This window comes from Melospiza melodia, chromosome 3 (assembly GCF_035770615.1).
Source record: "Melospiza melodia melodia isolate bMelMel2 chromosome 3, bMelMel2.pri, whole genome shotgun sequence".
Taxonomy (NCBI): Eukaryota; Metazoa; Chordata; class Aves; order Passeriformes; family Passerellidae; genus Melospiza; species Melospiza melodia.
In genome coordinates, this window is record NC_086196.1 from 107,588,850 (window position 1) to 107,606,507 (window position 17,658).

The 17,658-nt window shown below is 47.1% G+C and overlaps 1 protein-coding gene across 1 annotated transcript; it reads left to right on the forward strand.

Annotated features, from left to right (window-relative positions):
- Positions 1 to 453: 453 nt before the first annotated feature.
- Positions 454 to 2,745, forward strand: LOC134416177 (cystatin-like). Its single transcript, XM_063152523.1, has 3 exons — positions 454 to 749; positions 1,234 to 1,347; positions 2,343 to 2,745. Exons 1-3 carry the CDS (start codon positions 471 to 473, stop codon positions 2,418 to 2,420), a joined length of 471 nt encoding a protein of 156 aa, XP_063008593.1. The 5' UTR covers positions 454 to 470; the 3' UTR covers positions 2,421 to 2,745.
- Positions 2,746 to 17,658: the final 14,913 nt, after the last annotated feature.

A 17,658-nucleotide genomic window follows, 5' to 3' on the forward strand; every position in this document is an offset into this window, starting at 1 on the left:
ATATAAAGTCCTGTCTTTCCAAACTTAGGGTTCCTGATGGGACGAGGGAGATAATGTTGGTATTTAGGGAGCAGACGGGAAGCGGAGCCGTCTGTCTGGGAAGCCGCCCCGGCCCCTCGAAGCGTAGGTGAGGCAGCACCAGCGCTGCGGAGGCCGAGGTAGGAAATTACTCAAGGTGTGCGCTGGCAACAAAACACCGGTAGCTTAAAATGCTCTGTGGTTTTTATTTTCCCTTCGCAGCAGGGGGAAATAAGCACAAGAATAACCCACGAGGAGGCAGAGTCTGGGAAGAGCCTCCAGCTTGCCGTGCGGGAAAGCAGCAGTATCACCAACCTCTTTGCCCCCCCGCTCCCCGACCCTGTGGAAGCCCTCGGCCAACGCCGGCGGGACCGGGGACTCCCGGCCGGGGCGGGGCGGGGCGGGGCTCAGCCCAAAACACCGCCGGGCCCGCCCCGCCCCGCGGCTTTAAAATGGCGGCGGCCGTGAGGGGGAGCTGGCAGAACGCAGCCATGGCGGCCGATCGAGTGTCTGTGGCTGTGCTGCTGGCGGCGGCCCTGCTCTTCTTCGCCGGCGTCGTGCGGGGCGCCGGGCTCCGCCCGCGGCTGGTGGGCGCCCCGCAGCCTATCGAGGACCCCGAGAACGATGAGGGGCTGGAGCGGGCTCTGCAGTTCGCCATGACGGCGTACAACAGGGCCAGCAACGACATGTACACCAGCCGGGTGGTGCGGATCATCAGCGCCCAGAGACAGGTGAGACACCGGCGGCGGCACTCTCTGCTATGGGGTTGGGAGTGAGGCCGGCCGGATTCCTGTGCAGAAAGGGCAGAGCGCTAGCACGGGGGCCTCGGCAAGCTGTCGTTTTTTTCCCCACAAAAGGTGGATAAAAGCTCTATTTTTATATCCTGGCTTCTCATAGTCTGAGTGACCTTGAGTGCTGCGCGCTGTGGAAGGAGCCAGTGGCTTTGCTGCGCTGCTCATAGGTTAACACATGTCTCTGTTTATTGCTGCTTTGTGGGACTTGTTTACTTGGATTTTGTTTCCTGTTCCTAAGGAGGTGCCAAGTGCCTCTTTGGTGGAGGTTGCCACATCCAATTCCCTGAGTGCTTTCACAGTCTGTTTTCCATCATGTAAACAGGATCGCTGCCTGCCCTCCTGCCGGGCTTCTCTCGGCAGAGAGCCCTTCCTTCCCCGTGTGCTGTGAGTAAAGCCGCCTCGCCTGCTTGTCTTGTTGCAGGTCGTGGCTGGAGTCAAGTACATAATGGAAGTGGAGATTGCCCGGACAACCTGCACAAAGCCAGCAACTGATATCCAGCACTGTGCTTTCCACGAGGAGCCCCAGATGGCCAAGGTAGGCTCCAGGGCACAGCCTGCTGACCCTCACCCTTCCCCGTTTCCAGCCCTGTCCCACTGGCTTCATACAGATGGCTGTGGTCAGTTCCCCTGTCTCCCTCAGCCGACATCAGAGACCTTATGCCTTTATACTTAACAAGGCAAAGCAAGCTGTGCCCTTGCCAGAACTTGTCTTGCCAGTTGATGTCAGAGAAGGCAGGGCCTTTTGGCTGTTTTTAAATGATGCTTGGGCTGGAGCAGTGCATGTGTCTCAGTCCTCTTAAGAAGCAGTCGTGGTCTGGATCAGAAGGGTATGTGGAGGAAACTCTGTCAGGCCTACAGGCCTCCTGACTCTCAGTCCAGGCTCCTCAGAATTCTCATCTCTTCTTTCCCATGGTGATGTAAACATGCTTGGCATGCTTTCCTGTGGGACTTGTATTGCTGTGAATAGAGCTTTGGCCAAAACACTGCCCAAAACAAGCTCATCACCCCATCTCCCTGTGCCCACCAAGCAGTTACACAGGCATTTTGTAATGAGTACTTGAGCTTTTTGGGTGGGAGCACCAAACACGTCTGCCTTCATCTGGCCTGAGGTTTTCTGTAGTGCCTCATTCCTTCTGTTGATGGCAGCAATAGTATGTATGTGCTCTTTGTTCCTGCGTGTGTGAGAGGTGTAGCTGCACATAACAGAAGCACAAAACTGGTGTGTGCCATTATGGAAACTGCAATGATCTGTCACAAGTGGCTTAGCTGTGCCTGTGGGCTTATGTTTGAGTATTAACATTGCTGAAAGCTTTCCTGTGTGAGTGGATAAAGGAGATAACCTGATTGACAGCAGTGCTGGCTGCTCAGCTTTATTTCTGAGGGTTTATTTAAGAGATGTGACTTGCTCTGAGCACAGGAGTGCTGCTCAGAATACTTGTCTGGAGAGAGCAAATGTAGAGAGCCACAGGAGTGAAGAACAGTTGTAAATGGCACTTATTTTCCTAACTACTTTTTTCTTTCTTTCCTTAGCACACCATCTGCAACTTTGTGGTGTTGAATGTTCCTTGGAGAAACCAAGTGGAGCTGCTGGAGAGCAAGTGCCAGTAAGCCTACCTAGATTCCAGCAGAGGCCAGCAGCCAGTTCAGATTGAAAAGAAAAAGGCAATAACACAGGTGGAGATGGGCTTTATCAAAGCCTGTGACCTGGCTACTGATGTATGCTTGTGCTATGCAAATTAAACCATGTAACTTCACTTTTAAAGCACAGTATGATCTCAACTTTTTCTTCTTTGGAATGACTATTTTAGAGCAGCTGTTTTGGTCCTCTACAGCTTTCCCAATGAATTCACTCCAGTATCAGAATTCTTACTAAAACCTCTTGGTATCCATGTTAAGTGACTACTGTAAACATAAAAACTTAATTAATAATTGCCATGATGTGTGGTTTTCTTTGATGTTCTGCTGTCTGGGAGGGAGGGTTTGCTTTTAGTTGTCACCTAAGAATGGGATGAGAAGGAATATTGGGTCCTGATCACAGAGGAGACAAACCATCCCTGCTTGTACCTTAGCCTGGCCTCCAGTTTTGAGTAAAAGATGGAAGCTTAGCTGTTTTCACTGGAAGAGCTCTGCTTTGGAGAACTCCTGATCTTGGGAAGATTGGCTGGAGCTGTAATGGTTTTGGGTGCTGGCTGCTGTACTGCTCTAAGGCTGTGAGGAAGGAGGAGGCTCCCCTTGATAAAATTGCATTTTCAGGTAGCAGGGGAAGTGCCAGGTCAAGAGAGAGTCCTGGGACTGGGTGAAGGTGCTGAGGTGAACAATGGAGATGCTTCTTGTTTTTTCACAGTCCTGATTAAGTAGGAAATGCTCTATCTTGTGTTTTTGCTTTTCTATATTTCAAAGTAAAAAATACATTCCAAATTCTTCTTGGTGTGAATCTTACCCATGGATACAGTGAGTCCAGCTTGTGGGTTGTTCCCCCTAAGGGAAATGCCACTTCCCATCATTTGTTAAGGTTTGCCAAGCTTGCAGTGAACATTAGGCAACACCTTGGTTGATGTTGTTGGGAGGATGAGCTGGTTGCCTGACACCAAATCTGGGTTGTGCTCAGATCCAATAGGAATAAATCCCTGTTTTCCTTCCTTGTCACCCCATTCTCAGTGCCCTGCATGAAGGTGGCCTGGTTTTTCTTTGCTAGCCAGGTCAGTGACTCTGCACCTTTCCCTCTGCTGACCCTGGAAATGCTGGGTCAGGCTGCTCAGGTGCCCTCAGGTGTCCTCAGTCCCCTCAGTTCATACATGGTTATTCCCTGCCTTCCATCTGCACAAGCACAAGGCAGTGGTGAAGGGATTCCCTCATGCTTTGGGTGAATTTGCCTCTGTTAAACTTCTGTCCTCTTGGCTTGAGGGTGGGTAACTGCACAGGTCTCCTTCAAAGAGAGTCTAGGCTAGAAAGGAAGGTGCAGATAGACAAAATGAGGCATTTCCAGCATTTTGTTGTATTTATTATTCAACAGCTTGTGGAAAAAAGTGGCTGTGCCAGAGAAGAGGAGAGTTTTAGTGTTAGGAGCTCCTGAATCTGGAGGTGCTGCATTTTCCTGTTGAAATGCCAGTGACTAAGGGCATGAATGAATGGCACAGATTACCCCAGCTCACAGACTGCTGAGTGTCAGCCTTGGTGATTATCCCACCTGGAGAAGTGCCAAAAAGAGCCTGACCTAATTTAAACACCTTCCGCTGTGGGCTGTGTTGCTTTGCATTTGCAGCAGCCTAAGAGCATTAGTGGAAGTTCCCTTGCCAAGAGCATTTTGCTTCTCAGGTCTTTTTGCTTGGCTGGCTGGCAGTGATTGGGCCAGCTGAACACTGAGCCCTCATTTTTTAGCTGTATTCTCTGCCTGACTTTTTAAAATGTTGCTGTCAGATATGAGCAGGTGACCAGGGAAGTGCTTGTTTCATGTAGTTACTTTGCTTTGCATCTCATACATCAATTCTGGGGACATTCTTCCTGAAACTCAGTAGGGTCAGAGCTTTGCTGCTGCTACAGCTCAAGAACTCAAGGTTTTTTCCTGGCTCTGGTTCTCAGGGACAGATTTAGGGCAGCCATATGAGAAGTGTAGCTCTCCTTAGCAGTGCTTGCCCTTGCAGACCTGTGCTCACATGGACTTATGGCTCCCAGCTCCTGGCTCATTGTTCCCTTCTCATGCTGCTCCCTGGGTTGTTGCCCTACAGGGTTTTTCTGAATCTTGAAGTTGTATCAGCACTCCTTCCAGGTATGGACACTTCCCTGTGCACACAGCTGAAATGGCAATTTGCTGCAATTATGGAAGGAAATGACCACGTGAGGATTTGGATCACCCTGCAGCCTCAGTCTGGGCCACCCAGTGGTGTTGCTGATGTGAATGTACTCATGGTGTGTCCTTAGCCTAAGGCATGGAGACCTCTCAGGGGGTGTTTAAACATGCTTGGTTGTGTTCATTGTTAGCATGCAGTGCCTTAGAATCCCTAGTGTGGATCCCTCAGAAGGTCAAATTTACCAATCAAATACACATCAAGTTTTTAATCTTGGAATTTCTCTTGACACAGGACAGGGGAGACTTCATGTCCCATTCCATGTGGGATGCAATGGGCACCTGAGATCATTTCTGCAGGGTTAGGACACGTTAGGAAAGTGTCCTAAATTGGATCACTGCTGGCTAGGCTGAGCCTTTCCATGACTCTTGTCACTCAGCTTTAGTGGTGGCCTGCAGGTGAGAAGGTGGGAGGACAGGTGCCTTTTTCTCCTCTCTGGGCAGCATCACCCCAGCTGGGCAAGGAAGAGAGAGGAGGAGCACTCTTCTTGAGTGAGAAGAGCAGCAAACCTGCAGGCTCATGGTGCAAATCCCCTCTGAGTGTCTCCCTGCTGACCCTCTGGCATGAATCACGGCTCACTGGGACAGCAGAGCCTGGGTCAGGACCCAGGGCTTGAGGTGACACATGCTGAAACCTCTCCTCTGTATCATCACTCACTCACAGGGCATTGCCCAACCTCCCTGAGCTGGTGGGCTCCTGCTGGAGGGATTTTGCAGCAGGGAGAAGAAGAAAAGGAGAAGCTCAGCTGCTCATCCCCGTGATAAGCTGGGGCGTGTGCTGGACCCTATTTTTAAGCTTTCTGGAGGGAGATGTGGGTGTGTGTGAGCACAGGGCTGATGATGGGGAAACCCTTTCCCTGTTTCCAGCTGGAGAAGATCCCCCAGTGGCTCATGAGGCCCTCACTGTACCCTGCCTTGCAGGGAGGCACTGTCCTCCCTTCCCCATGAGCTGAGAAACTTCATAACTTGTGCCCTGCTAACTCCAGCACTTTTCAGCATCCAGCTGCAGAAGAAATTTGGACTCAGGCCAGGTCATGGAATGGATTTTATATCTTCAGTATAAAAGCTGGCAAAAGAAGAGTTATTTCAGTGAAACAGTGATGCTTACACTAAGCATGCCCCTCTCCTTTATCCTAGGTGGTGTCTCCATCTGTAGAGGTGAGTAGTGGGGTTTTTTCCCTTCTTGTGGTGCCAAGGAGGGAAACCCTGACATCCCTGGAGGAAAATTACCAACCCCAAGTGCCAGGACTGGCTAAAAGCAGGAGGAAGCTGGAGAAAAGCTTGGCTGGGCTTTAAGGGTGACTTTGGTTCACAAATGCAGCTGTGCAGTTCCAGAGCCAGTGGAACAGATGCTCTTCAGACACCACGTTGCAGCTCCCTTGGGTGACATTGGATGTACCAAGCTCCATCTGGGCAGAATCACAGCTTGGTGAACTTGGGGATCCCAGAGCTGGTTGCAGAAGGGGTATGTGGGAACTTTTCAGGACCAGGCTTCTCTCAAGACAAGCCATGACCTATAAAATGAAATTAGTTTTGGGCCTCTGAGCATGGCTGGGCTGGGCAGGTTGGCTTATTACACTGACCTTCCCTTGGTGAAACCCATGGGACTGGTTAAGATGACTACAGATTTTTAATTACCTCCTTTTCCTTGCTGAACAGCAGGTCTTTTCACTGCTTTCTGTGTTAGCCAGATAACATAGATGGAAATGTTTTTCCTATTTAATCTGACATTTTCAGTGTCTGCTGCACACCCCAGATGGTTCAGTGGAAATGATTTCTTCTGTGAGATGTTGAAAGAGTAATGAAACATGATGTTTCTACAGCTCTGACACGCTTTTTGCCCAGCTGCTTGCATGAACAAAACTGTCTGGGATCTCAGTTTGATAGGAAATTGGAGAACTGACAAGAAACTTACTTGCTCTGTGATCTTGTAAACTACTTCCTAATGTAGGAAATGCTTCTTGCAGATGCTCGTGCTAGGAAAGCAAGGAATTCAGATATTAGAGGATAAGGGGTCTGGAAGATCAGATTCACCAGGGAGGAGACCTGCTGGAAACCAAATTTTTCACCTGGTAACAGAGAGTGTCAGCTCAGTGCTAACTGCAGTTTCTCAGCTGATAATGGAAGGAGAGATGGGAGGAAAAATGCCTGACAGGTTTTCAGGTGCTCTACTGAGCATCCTCCATCCATCAACAGAACCAGTTTGATTGGGAAGCAGTGAGAGTGAGCAGTGAGTGTGAAATTAAACATTGGCCCCAGACTGACATGTTTTGGTCATGTTCCACTGGACTTGGTCTGAAATACACAGGCAGGCAAGGTTTATGTATTTAGTTTTACTTTTACAAGATTTTTATTTTTATAGAGAATGTTGAGGGAACCCCTACTATTGGGGAAGATGCTGTGTGATGGCATCTGAAACCAGCACTTAAGCTGCAGATGTGACCAGATGTCCCTCTGGGCTGCTCCTCCCTGAGTTTAATCATTAGTATCTGCATTAAACTGAGGCATTTGTATTATGTTGTGGAAGATACAGTTCCACAAGCCTTCCTGAAACCTAGATGTCTGACAATCCCACTTGTGCCTCCCAGGACTGGAAGAGAGAAAAAGGCACTGCTGCTGCACATGGTATTGCTAGCAGGGAAGAGCAGGGCAAACAAAAGTACTGGATGAATTTCCAGCATGGAAAAGTGCTCCCTGCATCCCCCAGACACCAGGGACTAAGTCAAGCCTTCCTTTCTCAATTCTTGCAGCCTCATACATGTAACATAAAATCTTTCCACAGGGGGTCAGCATCTTACCGGAGATGCACAGGAATGGAGGATGAGCTGGTTTCTTACCCTCAGCAAAAGGAGAGCAGCCCCAAGCAGCTGCCACAGCCCTGATCCTTATCCCAGCAGGTCCATCTGCTTCTGAGTGTCTGCTGCAGGAAGGTCTGATCCAGCCTGCTCTGATCACCTGGGCAGAAGGACACTAGAGGGGACAGGTCAGTGTCCCCTGGTCAGGCAGGGGGACTGAGGGAGGGACTGCATCAATCATCCCCTCAGAATCCTGGATGTTCACAAGATACTCTCTTGCAGAAGCAGCACCCCTTTTTGCAACTCTTTGCCTGGGTATTTCCACTGCCAGCAGACACCTGTAAGTGTGTCCAGGTGTTATGCAAACTGAAGGAAGTTTAATTTAACCCCATCCTCTTGTCCTGCTTCTGCAGAGAATTGTAAGTGTGATGAGCAAACCCAAATGTATCTGCCCCTAGGTGGAGGAGTGTTTACAATGTTCTCTGAGATCATGATAAAGATTGGTTTTGTTGCTATGGGATTTCTATTCTGTAATAGAAAATGTGTTTTTCTCAATAGCTCAGATGTGATGGAAACATTTGGAGAGCTTCTGTCAGTCATGTCCCTGCAAACAGAAACCCTGAGGCTGTATAAGCAAGTGTGGGAATTGGGATATTGAAATATGAGCGTCCTTGACCACTAATCCTTTGTACCTGGCAGGTGCCTGGAGAAGCAGTCTAACCCAGAGACTGACAAATTGTATTTGTGCATGCTACAAATTTTATACAGGTACCAACATAAATGTGTGAAGGGAAGGGCTGTGAACTTAGCTGAGCTCTGCTGCAAATGTTACACTGAAGGTATCTCCTCACATTTAGCTCTTTGGGAAAACCAGGATCAGATAGAAAAATATTAACTTATTTTGGTGAAATACTCAGCTATTTTTCAGTATGCTGCCATGAGAAAAGAAGCAGCATCTGGATGTTATAATAGATTAGGGATTGATTAATTTAGTGACTCTTCACATCTCCGGTCTAATTGAAATGCAGCCTACTGTGCTTTTGTAGAACTTTGCATGACCTCCCCAAAAACAGCTGCTGACACATGCCCTGCATGAAAATGTTGGAGCTCCTGAACACAGGTACACCCTGCAATAGGCAGGTAAATCAGTGACTCTGTAGACACTGAAACTGCCCTTTTTTTGATCACAGTGGCATTTAATACTACAAACACCAAGTGGAAAACTGTCTTTATGCTGCCCCAAATATGTTTCAGGGCCACCTGCAAATCCAGCAAAAGTTGTATGTGCACTTCTGAAATCAGTGGTTAATGTCCTCCAAACCCTAGGAAATTACAGCCCAAAACTGGATGAGATCTGGAGAATTCAGTTTATGTAAATTCCTGTGACTGTCCCAGGAATTATTAAACCAGAACAAGAGCCTTGTTCTAGTTGGCTCCTGGACCCCTCAGTCTATTGACTTGCATAAATCTTGTTTGCTTTGGAATTGAAATTAGCTCCCTTAACTGCATCAGCATAAAGCAAGCATCTCATTTTCTACAAGTCTTTTTTTAAAGGTGGACTGAGATTAAATAGCTGGCAACTCAAACAGATATAAAAGGCTGTGTTGTGGCAATGCAAATGATGTGATATATGGCATAATTGGGATCCTTGTGCAGAAGAAATGAAAATCAGGATGGGTTTTTTTGTTGCTTGCTCCCTCCTGGGATGTTGTACCATCAATTAAGAGCTCATTCCATATGAAGGTGAAAGTCCCCACTTTGATGCAAGACTGGGAAAGCTGCAAATTGTCTCATCTCAAATGGCAAAGGTTGGGAAGGTGCAAATATTAATTGGGAGTGCTTGGCTGGGGATGCTCCTGCCTGTGCCCAGGTCAGGCATGGCTGAATTTCTTGTTTTCTGCTAACAGCCAGAGTTTAATGAGATGGATGTGAATTTAGACAAAGTGTTGAGTAAAGGCTGGGGGATCTTGATAGCATGACCAAGTGCCAGCTGTGGTGTCTGGGGGAGCCAGAATTTCCCCTCTAAACCCTCCTGTAGGCTGCTCAGAAAACCTTTTTCTTTTTTGGAGTCTCCAGAGAGCCTGCACAAGATCCCCTCTCTTCAGTGCTTGCTTGGGGTGGTGGAAGGCAAAATCTCTTCTCTGGAGGCAAAACAGGCACTAAAGAGCTGCTGAGCAGCTACTGAGCAGCAGAAAGTTTGTAGTGATGCTTGTCTTGTTACCAGCTGCATCTCAGTCCTCCGTTACTGGGTTTGGAAAGAAATCTTCAGTAAGAGCACAGACAAACTCATGGTTGTTATTTCCTACTCTTCAATTTAAGGAGAAAATAACAGTGAGATTGAAGGAAGCCTTTGGGTTTCTGTGCTTAACATAGAATGGTTCAATCCTTGGTCAAAGCTAACTCTGTGCTCTGAGGCCACTGCCAGAGCAGAGGAAAAGTCATTTTTTCACACTCAGGTGTGAGGTTTTTATCTGGATTTGTTTACCAGCTACCGTTTTTTAATGAGAGAACACTTACTTCACTAATTTTATTTAATCTCAGGAGTAACTTGACTTTTATCATTATGTCTTGTTTGTAATGAGTTTAGGGTTATTTTTATAGGTCAGTTTTGCTGGTATGCTCAATTCTTGTTATGGAGTACCATAAAAGGTGGATAATACCTTCAGACTGCACCAAAACCTAATAGTTTTGAGAATGACAGATGTCTAAGGATGGTGGCTGATTACTTGGTTCTCCCAAGCTCCTCTTTCCCTTGCAAGGCAGAGCTCAACACAGGTCCCTGCAGCTCCCAAGGCAGAAGCCATCTGTTTATCAAAACAACACCTTGTTTGAAGGGACATCTCAGCCTGTGAGGGATGGAAAAGGAGCTTCTGGGGATGTTTACACAAATTTGGGGGCGTTTAGAGCAAGGGCGGCAGTGCCACTTTTTCTCCCTGATGGACTGCCACCATTCCTGCAAGGATGCACAAACTGCTGCCTGAGCTGTGTTTATTTATAGCCCTTCATAAAACCAATTACCCAAATGTCACAAAATGGTGTCATTATTAGTGCATTTCCTCCTGTATTAGCATGCCCTGAGCTCTTGCACTGTCAGGGCAGTGGAAAGGACCACAAGGCAGCTCATGGCCTTTTACCAGCAATGGCACAAATCACATTTACTGGACTGTGCTAGAGCTGAAGTAACATTTCTTCAAACTCCCAGCCCTGCAGGCCTGAACAAAGTGTTTTTGCAGGAGCTGAGAGGCTGCCAAGGAAAGATGAATTGCTGATCCTGGAGGGAAACGTGCTCCACACTAATCTGGTTGCTGCATAGTGACTGGCATGGTGGGCTGGTGGATGGCTCAGGAGAAAAGGGATTGCATGCACAGAGGTGTTCATGGGCCAGGACAAATTGCAGCTCACCCCTTTTGTGCTGGGGAAGAATTGTGTCTTCTCCATGTTCCTGAAGTGATGCAGGCGTGATTAGGCTGGGGCATTCCCCCGAGAGGCTCAGCCTGGAGCACCTAAGAGCAGGTTCCCAGTAATTCAGGGAGCTCTGCATCAATCTGTGACTCCTTCAAGGATGGGATAGTGGATGCTGTGGTTCTCCTGTTGCAGGCTTCAGGCTATTGTGTCCCTGCCACTGCTCCCCTGAGTCCCAGTGGGTGTTCAGAGTTTGTGACCTTCAGGATGGAATTCTGGACACCCGTGTGTCGCAGACATCTTCTTATGAAAATCCTTTCTTAGGATTTTTTCCTCCTGAGAAGCTGGGAGGCCTCAGGAACAAAATGTAAACATTGATTATCTGCTGCTGTGGAATGCAACAGGTGCATCTGTGATTGGTCTCATGTGGATGTTTGGATTTAGTGACCAGTCACGGCGGAGCTGGCGCTCTCTGTCTGAGCCAGCTGCCTTTGTTATCATTCTTTTCTATTCTATTCTTAGCTTAAGTACCCTTCTGAGATGAAACCTTTCCTTCTATTCTTTTTACTATAGTTATAATATAACATATATATCATAAAATAATAAATCAAGCCTTCTGAAATATGGAGTCAGATCTATGTCTCTTCCCTCATCCTGAAAACCCCTGTGAACACCGTCACACCCACGTCCAACTTCTCCACATTAACCCAGAAGGCAAGCAAGCAGGTCCACACATCCCTGTCTGCTGCAGGTGGTCCACAGCAGGTTTTGGGAGGAGGTCCTTTGTTGGTGCTGAGGTTTACACCTTGGCAAGGTTGGCCTGTGGGTGTTCTCAGCTTGGTGGAGGCAACAGGGAGGCAAGCTGCTTCCCAGAGGGACAGAGTGTCCCAAACCCCAGGATTCTAAGTTGTTTTCTGGCTCTGCTACTAGCCTTGGGTGATTTTGGGCAAGTTCCTTCATCTTTCTGTGCCTCAGTTTCCTGAGCTTGTAAAATGGTGATAGTAATTCAAAGTCAGCCTGCAGAGGGCTCTGAGCAACCTGACCTAGTGGGAAATGTCCCTGCTTATTGCATGGGGTTGGACTAGATGGCCTTCAAAGTCCCTTCCAACCCAAAACCCCATTCTGTGATAATGTGGTGCTCCTCTCCTACCCAAAACAACAATCCCAGACTCATTTGGGACCTGCTAGTGGATGTAAATCTTCACTGCTGTGGTTACAGAGGAGCTGAGCTCTCATTTGTCAGGGCAATTTTGTCAATATGTAACTTTTAATTTGTTCTGGCAACTGCAGAATAAACTGCCTGATCATAATGTAATTTTCAGGGAGGAACATTTCCTAACTCTCTCAATCTGACCCTTATGAAACATGGGTGATTTTACTACTTGGAGAAATTAATTGTGCTGTACAGTATCTGCATCTTTCCACCTACACACTTTCATGAAATGTTAGGATTGTTTTTGTTAGGTAGTGCTGCTTATGCCTCAGCAATTTCCAATGAATATCTGACTATAACTTGCTGAGATGCTTTCCCAGTGAGCTGAAAAATTATTTAGGATAGGCTTTATTCATTCCCCTTACAGCAAAATAATAATTTCAGGCAGGGTAGAACCCTTATTTTCCATAAACAGATGTAAGATTTCTTTTTTCCTTTTTTTTTTTTTTTTTTTTTGGTATTACAGTTTTGTTTTCTTTAAAAGTTTTACACTGAACAAATTACTAGCATCTGCTGTGCACATGAGAATGTGCAATTAATTGTCTCTTCTGTGCTTTTGCAAACTTGCTCTAAGGAGGTTTGAGTAGTGAGGAAGCAATAAGAGCCAGTGAGGATTCACTTTCCTCTTGATCTGGTTTGGATGTTAGAACTGTTTTCAGAAGGTTTCTCCAGTCAGGAGATGCTGTTGGAGGGGACAACAAAGCAACACCAGATGTGCCTTAGAGGGGCAGAGAAAGGGAATCACAGGATGGGAGAGGCTGGAAGGGACCACTGTGATCACCTGGTCCAACCTCCCTGCTCAGGGAGCAGGTTCATCCTCTGACACATTGCACAGGATTGCCTCCAGACACTTCCTGGATATCTTTTGAATATTTCAGTGAGGGAGACTCCACGACCTCTCTGGGCAACCTGTTCTTCCTCATGTTCAGGTGGAACTTCCTGCATTCCAGTTTCTGCCTTTTGCCTCTCATCCTGTTGCTCAAAATCACTACAGGGCTCCAGGGCTCCATGCTCCTGGCTCCCACAGAAGATCTTTGCAAAATGGATCCATGCAAACCTTCCACGTGAGGGTAACACCAGGATGGATGTCTCTCAGGTGGTGCAAGACCTTGGCCAGGGATACAGATCTGTTTTCTGCTGCACAGCTGAGTCTCAGCCAGGGGCTGGCAGCTGGGGGCTCAGGTTGCAGCCCAGTAAAGGGCCTGGCTACACTGGGGATGAAAGCAGGAGAGAAAATGGGGCAAGGCAAGAGCTGTCATCTCCCACTGCTGCTCATGGGGCTGGCAATCCCCTCCCAGCAGAGCCAGTGTCACCCCATCCCTTTTATTTTGTGCAGATAGGTAGAGAGGGCAGGTTGCTGCTGGTTCCTGCCTTCTTCCTCCCCACCTATCACTTTCTGCCTTGCTTTTCAAAGAGAGCATTTTTCATTCCTTTTGTTGGCTACAAATGCTGGTGACTGAGGCCAGCTGGGAGCGACACCACCCTGCCAGGCTGCAGAAGCATCAGATGTTTAATTGGTTGCTCCACCCTAGGATAAATAAACCCTCAGAGCCTCAGCCTTGAGTATTTAATCAGAGGAGTTAAACATTCAGGGAATTGGATCATTTGATCTCTTTGCTTAGAAGTTTTTCTGCTTCTCCTTGATGAGCCAGACATGCTGACAGTTGGCAGAAATCTTAGAGACATTTGTGCAGAGAAAAGCTGGAGCTGAATTTTTTTTTCTGATTGATTCCAGAGGCTATCAGACGGAGAAGTTATTGAAAAATGGGAGTGTGGTTCAAGCTCTCTGACATTGGCTTTTCTTTCTGAGCACATCCTTCTCAGCACAATTGTGCTTCCAATTTATGGAGAGAAATTACTTTTCAATCAGGACTGCTGGAGAACACAGCCCAACAGGAATGCACAACCTTTCTACCTCTTGCTTTTCCCTCTCTGCTCCTTTTTGGCTGCATGTCACTCCTGAGCAGCTGCAGCAGGAGAGATGGCATCATGAATCACTGCCTTGGGGAAAATGCAGATGTTCCTCTCCTGTTGTTCAGGAAGGAAGCTGAGTAATGCCATATGCAGGTGTTAAGTGCAGGTGTGTTTGAGGAGTGAAATCCTGGCCACCTGTAGGTTGGACCTGGCAGAAATCTTCTTGGAGGTAGAAGTTTGACAGCATGGTATTGATTTCACATTATTTCATTCTCATCCTGATGAAAACATTTGGCCTTTGGACGATGGTGTTCTTAATTTTGCCCAGTGCAGAATGTGTCAGGGTGTCAGCTGAGATGGATTTGGAAGTACTGCTCCCCTCAGGCCTAGGGGAGTTTTTTCCAAGAGCTTCAAGTGGAAGGCAGATGGTTTGCAATTGCTTTTTGTTCTGAAGTGAGACACTGAAATGAAAATAATCCTCAACGTATTAATTGCAAATACATGATTAGCAATGATAAAAGTTTGCTGCTTAATTAGATTTCAAAATGAAAACTGTGTAGGGATGATCACAAACTTAAGGTGCCACTTTTGTTACAAACAAACATTCCATAATTCATAAACTTTACTTTGTGAAGGGGAAGAAGAGGAAGCTTTTCTGTCCCTCCCACCTCCTATAATTATTACCTGAACCTGCATTAGCTTATATATAAAATAGAGAAAATAGACCCATAGTGATGACTAGGGAGTGAGATTTTGTTCTGCCTCTGGCTGTCATGCAACATTCATCCTTTTGAGGGATTTTTGCTCCATCTCTGCAAGCTTCATGCACTAATGCTCTCATTTTATTGGCACAAACCAGAATGTTTTCTGCAGGAGAGAGTCCTTCAGGGCTGTGGCCCATGTTGCTCTGGGGAACTTGGTGTGTTGGGGCCACTGCTGAGGTAAAATAAGTGCTTTATGCTGTTATTCAAGTTCTCATTATACCTTGGACCCCTTGGATTTCTCTTGATAAAATAGTTCATATAACTTTCAGGTTATTTAGCTCTTTCTATTATTCCTTTAAAATATGAAATAAAAGTCTCCTTTCAAAGAGAAGAATAGATGCACTTGCATAAAGAAAAGCTGAAATGAAACATCTGAATCACTCTGACCTACCCAATTCTACTGAGCAAATTTCATGCAATTTGTGATTCATGTCAGCACCCTCAAAACCATGTTATTTCCATCAAATTGATGATGCGTCCTTTTTCCTTCCTGCTCCTAATGAATTTCATTCTCACTGCAAATTGGATCACCCAGCCTTCCACTGGAAGGTCAGGGATGTTTGTGTAAATGGGGAAAGCAGGAGCTGTTCTGTTCCTGCAGCTCTCCATGCAGCCCTGAGCTCCCTCTGGCTTTCCTCCCACAGCTGAGTGCCTGCTCCACGCTCCTGCACCTTCCCTTGCCCCTCCTGCTGATGTCTCACCCCATCATTCCAAGGATGTGGAATTCCCTCCAGCCCTGTGGTTTCTGTCCCTGTGCAGGATTTCCAACTGGGTGCTGCTGCAGCTTTTTTGCCCCATCCCCTGTGGTGCATCCTACCCCATCAGCAGAGAACAAGGTGACTTCTCTTGAGTTTGCCATAAGGAAAAGTCCAAAATCCAAGCTATGGATGTGCATTTTGATCTCCTCCACAGGGCAGCAACAATGATGCTCAAAAGTGAGCTTTTCCTCCTGCAGAGCTAATCAGGAAAGACCCAAGGCAGGAGAAGAAAGGGAAAGGTGGGGGCAGATAAAAAGCTGGTTATCGCTCTGGTTTTCAGCACCAAACTCATTCTTGCAGCAGCCTCTTTGCTGTGCAGCCATATCCTGCAAAGGTAAAAAAGGCTTTTCTCCATTTTATATTAGGTATGGACTTTAGTTTAGAAAGCCCCAAATCCTGGGTATTTTACAGCCTAAGCTATCCAGGGTTTTGAGTCATAAACTCACCTCCCACAGCTGGCTGTGCAACGTGCTCCTGACTTGTTCCTGCCTTCGTGCACATGGCATTACCCATCCTCACACTGCCTAACGTGTGTGTGTGGCACCAAAACAGCAGCTGTAGCACAATGTGCTGCTTCCCATCTGTGGAGCTGGAATCTTAGCAGCTCCACATGCCAAGGGTTGGGGTGTGGTTTATATTCCCCATGGATTTGGGTCAGAGTTCCTGATCTGTGCCAAAGCTGAGGTTATGCAGGTCTACTCTGCCCCATCTTTTATGCCCTCCAGGGAGCTGTGGGTGCCTGCAGCTCTGGACTGCAGGGGCTGGATTCAAGCATGCCAGAGTGCTCCTGAGCAGCTCAGCCATCCCTGATTTCTTCCTGCAAACGTTCAAAAGCTGGATTTCATTTCAACGTACCAGGAGCTGGTTTCGGCTCATTTCCTGCAAAAGCCAGCAGCACTGGCTGGGCTGAACGCTCAAGGAAAGCCAATTTAAGCAGGGCTGTTGCACAGAAAGCCAGTTGTGAGTGATCTGTTTAATTTCAGCACTCGCAGTGCCTGCTGGCCTGGGAAGTGGCGCGGATCAGGGAGCAGGAGGGAGGCTCTGGGCTGCACGTGAGGAGGGTGTTTGCAGCAGGCTGTGCTGAAGGAGCTGGATACAGGAGTGTGGAAACCCAGGGCACTGGGAACATTTCTCTGTCTGCTCTGGGGTGTCCTGATCCCCAGGGGAGCACTGACTTAGACCCTCACTCATGGAGAAAGTTTCCTAGACTCCAAGATAAACTAGAATCCACAAAAGTGTGAAATGGATTATAGAGAGTAGTGTAGGTGTATCATCACTTGGTGAGAAATTTAGGTTTTGGGATTTTTAGTATGTTGTGGATGGAGTCAACATGGAGGACACAGGGTGTTGTCCTGGGTTTCTTCTTCATGCTTCTTCTTCCTTCTTCTTTATGGGTTTGGGTGGCATTTTATAATTGGATGGAAAAATGCACATTGTGGGCTCCTTGGGATAAGTTATTGGGTTAAAAGGGAAAATAATCTAGGTGTCCTTTCTTAATTGGATAGTTTAGTCTTAAAAGTCCTTGTAACAAGAGATTGTTGGCCATTTTGTGCCTTCTAATGAAAAGCTGCCGAGCTCACAGTAGTGAAACTGTTTTATTTCTGATAACGAATAATAAACACCTGAGTCAGAACATGAACTACCATCTCAAGTGCCTTCAATCCAGACCCAGAGAAACCAATAACTGGTACTGCTGCACAGGAGGATGCATCACTGAAGGTGGTTGAAGGTAATTTGAGATGGTGATGCCTTCCCAGTGCTATTTCCCTCTTGCAAGGGATAAATCCTCTTGAGAGAGAGAGAGGATTTTTATCAAGGGAAGAGTTTCTGGCAAGTGACTTCATTACAGAATTATAGAACAGTCTGGGTTGGAAGGAGCCTTTAAAGACCACCTAAATAAATACCCCTGCAATAAGCAGGGACATCTTCACTGAGACCAGCTTGCTCAGAGCCCAGTCCAGCTTGACCAAGAACGTTTCCAGAGACAGGGCAGCTACAACCTCTACCTGTTCCAGCATTTCACCATAAAAAACTCAATTCTTTCTAATCCAAATTGACCCTGTTCCAGTTTTAAAGCCATTAGTTGCCCTGTGACCTTTCCAGCCTCAGGAGGTTCATCTGTGCCCTCCCTGCCTGTAATGAGCACCAGGAGCACA

Bases quoted from the DNA above. Each gene is read 5' to 3' on its own strand.
- LOC134416177 (XM_063152523.1), top strand. From the start codon at position 471: ATGGCGGCGGCCGTGAGGGGGAGCTGGCAGAACGCAGCCATGGCGGCC. The intron at 750-1,233 runs GTGAGACACCGG...GTCTTGTTGCAG, and splicing joins TCATCAGCGCCCAGAGACAG to GTCGTGGCTGGAGTCAAGTA. The intron at 1,348-2,342 runs GTAGGCTCCAGG...TTCTTTCCTTAG, and splicing joins AGGAGCCCCAGATGGCCAAG to CACACCATCTGCAACTTTGT.